The sequence below is a fragment of the Chinchilla lanigera genome, unplaced genomic scaffold, assembly GCF_000276665.1.
Source record: "Chinchilla lanigera isolate Chin_1 unplaced genomic scaffold, ChiLan1.0 scaffold00108, whole genome shotgun sequence".
NCBI classification, from domain to species: Eukaryota; Metazoa; Chordata; class Mammalia; order Rodentia; family Chinchillidae; genus Chinchilla; species Chinchilla lanigera.
Window position 1 is genome coordinate 5,326,145 of NW_004955509.1, and position 1,030 is coordinate 5,327,174.

The window sequence follows — 1,030 nt, forward strand, 5'->3', positions numbered from 1 at the left end:
TATTGTTAAACATATAATTTTTTTTTTTATTTTGAGCGTGACACTTCTCCACTAGATAGCAAGGAAAAGTGATAACAGTTACACATTACACAAAAGTACTGTACCATTGCCTTTATCTTGAAGGTTTCGGAAGCCTCTACAGTTAATAAGTTAAATAAAGGGCTTGAGTACATAAATATTTGTCTAGGAACCCTACCGTATCTACAACACAGTAAGAATCTACAGGAGGACAAACTTTTACCATACCACGCTGAGTGCAATTGCGTTATAACATTTCAAATATACAAAGCTCTGTTCTTTTTTTTTTTTTTTAATAACAATGGTATGTACAGGATCAATAATCACAGTTTGGTGACTTCAACAGTCCATATTCTAGCAGAGTATTTCCCTTTGGTTTGATATAAAAACCTTGGTTGGTGTATGATAAAGAAGAGAACAAGAACAAGACGCCCCTTTCCTTTAAGTGCACTGTTAGCTATCTTACAGACTCGCATTCACTTCCCTGGCCCAGGCTCCACGCCGGGCCGCGCTGGGGAGATCAAATTGGAGCGCCAAAATGCTATTTAAAAAAAAAAAAGCAAATAACCAGGCGTCTTGGGGAGAAAACCTCCCCGGTATTTTCAGCGAAGTAAGAATGGGAGAAAGTGGACGTTCGAGTTGGAGCGAGGTTGGCAGTGGCGGGGACAGGGAGGGGGGCGGGGGGGGGACAGCCAGCCGAGGAGGTGCCACGTCCGTTAGCGCCGAGGGCTGCCTCGCCCGCGTGCGGGCTGCTGCGAAGGCGGCTGCGCTCTCTCAGTGCCGTCTCAGGAGTGTGCTGGTCCTCTGTTTCCATTTGGTCTTGAGTGGTGCTGAGGTGACCTTTCGGGGCGCGCGGGTGGAGGGCAGCCTTTAGCACACCTCCTTGCCCGTGCTGGTGCCCGGCAGGATGTTGAGCTGCGTGAGCTGCGCGGCGTGCTCCTTGGCCTTGAGCCTCAGCGCGGCTATGCTGGAGGCGCGTCTGTCCGCGGCCGCCGTGGCCGGGTCCGCCAGC

The 1,030-nt window shown here is 49.9% G+C and overlaps 1 protein-coding gene across 1 annotated transcript in view; it reads right to left on the minus strand.

Moving 5' to 3' along the window:
- Arx (aristaless related homeobox) overlaps positions 1-1,030 on the minus strand; it is a gene marked incomplete in the record, with an annotated part of 12,106 nt that continues 11,076 nt past the window's right edge. The window contains 1 exon segment of the mRNA XM_013506289.1: positions 1-1,030. Coding sequence (XP_013361743.1) covers positions 889-1,030 — 142 coding nt within the window.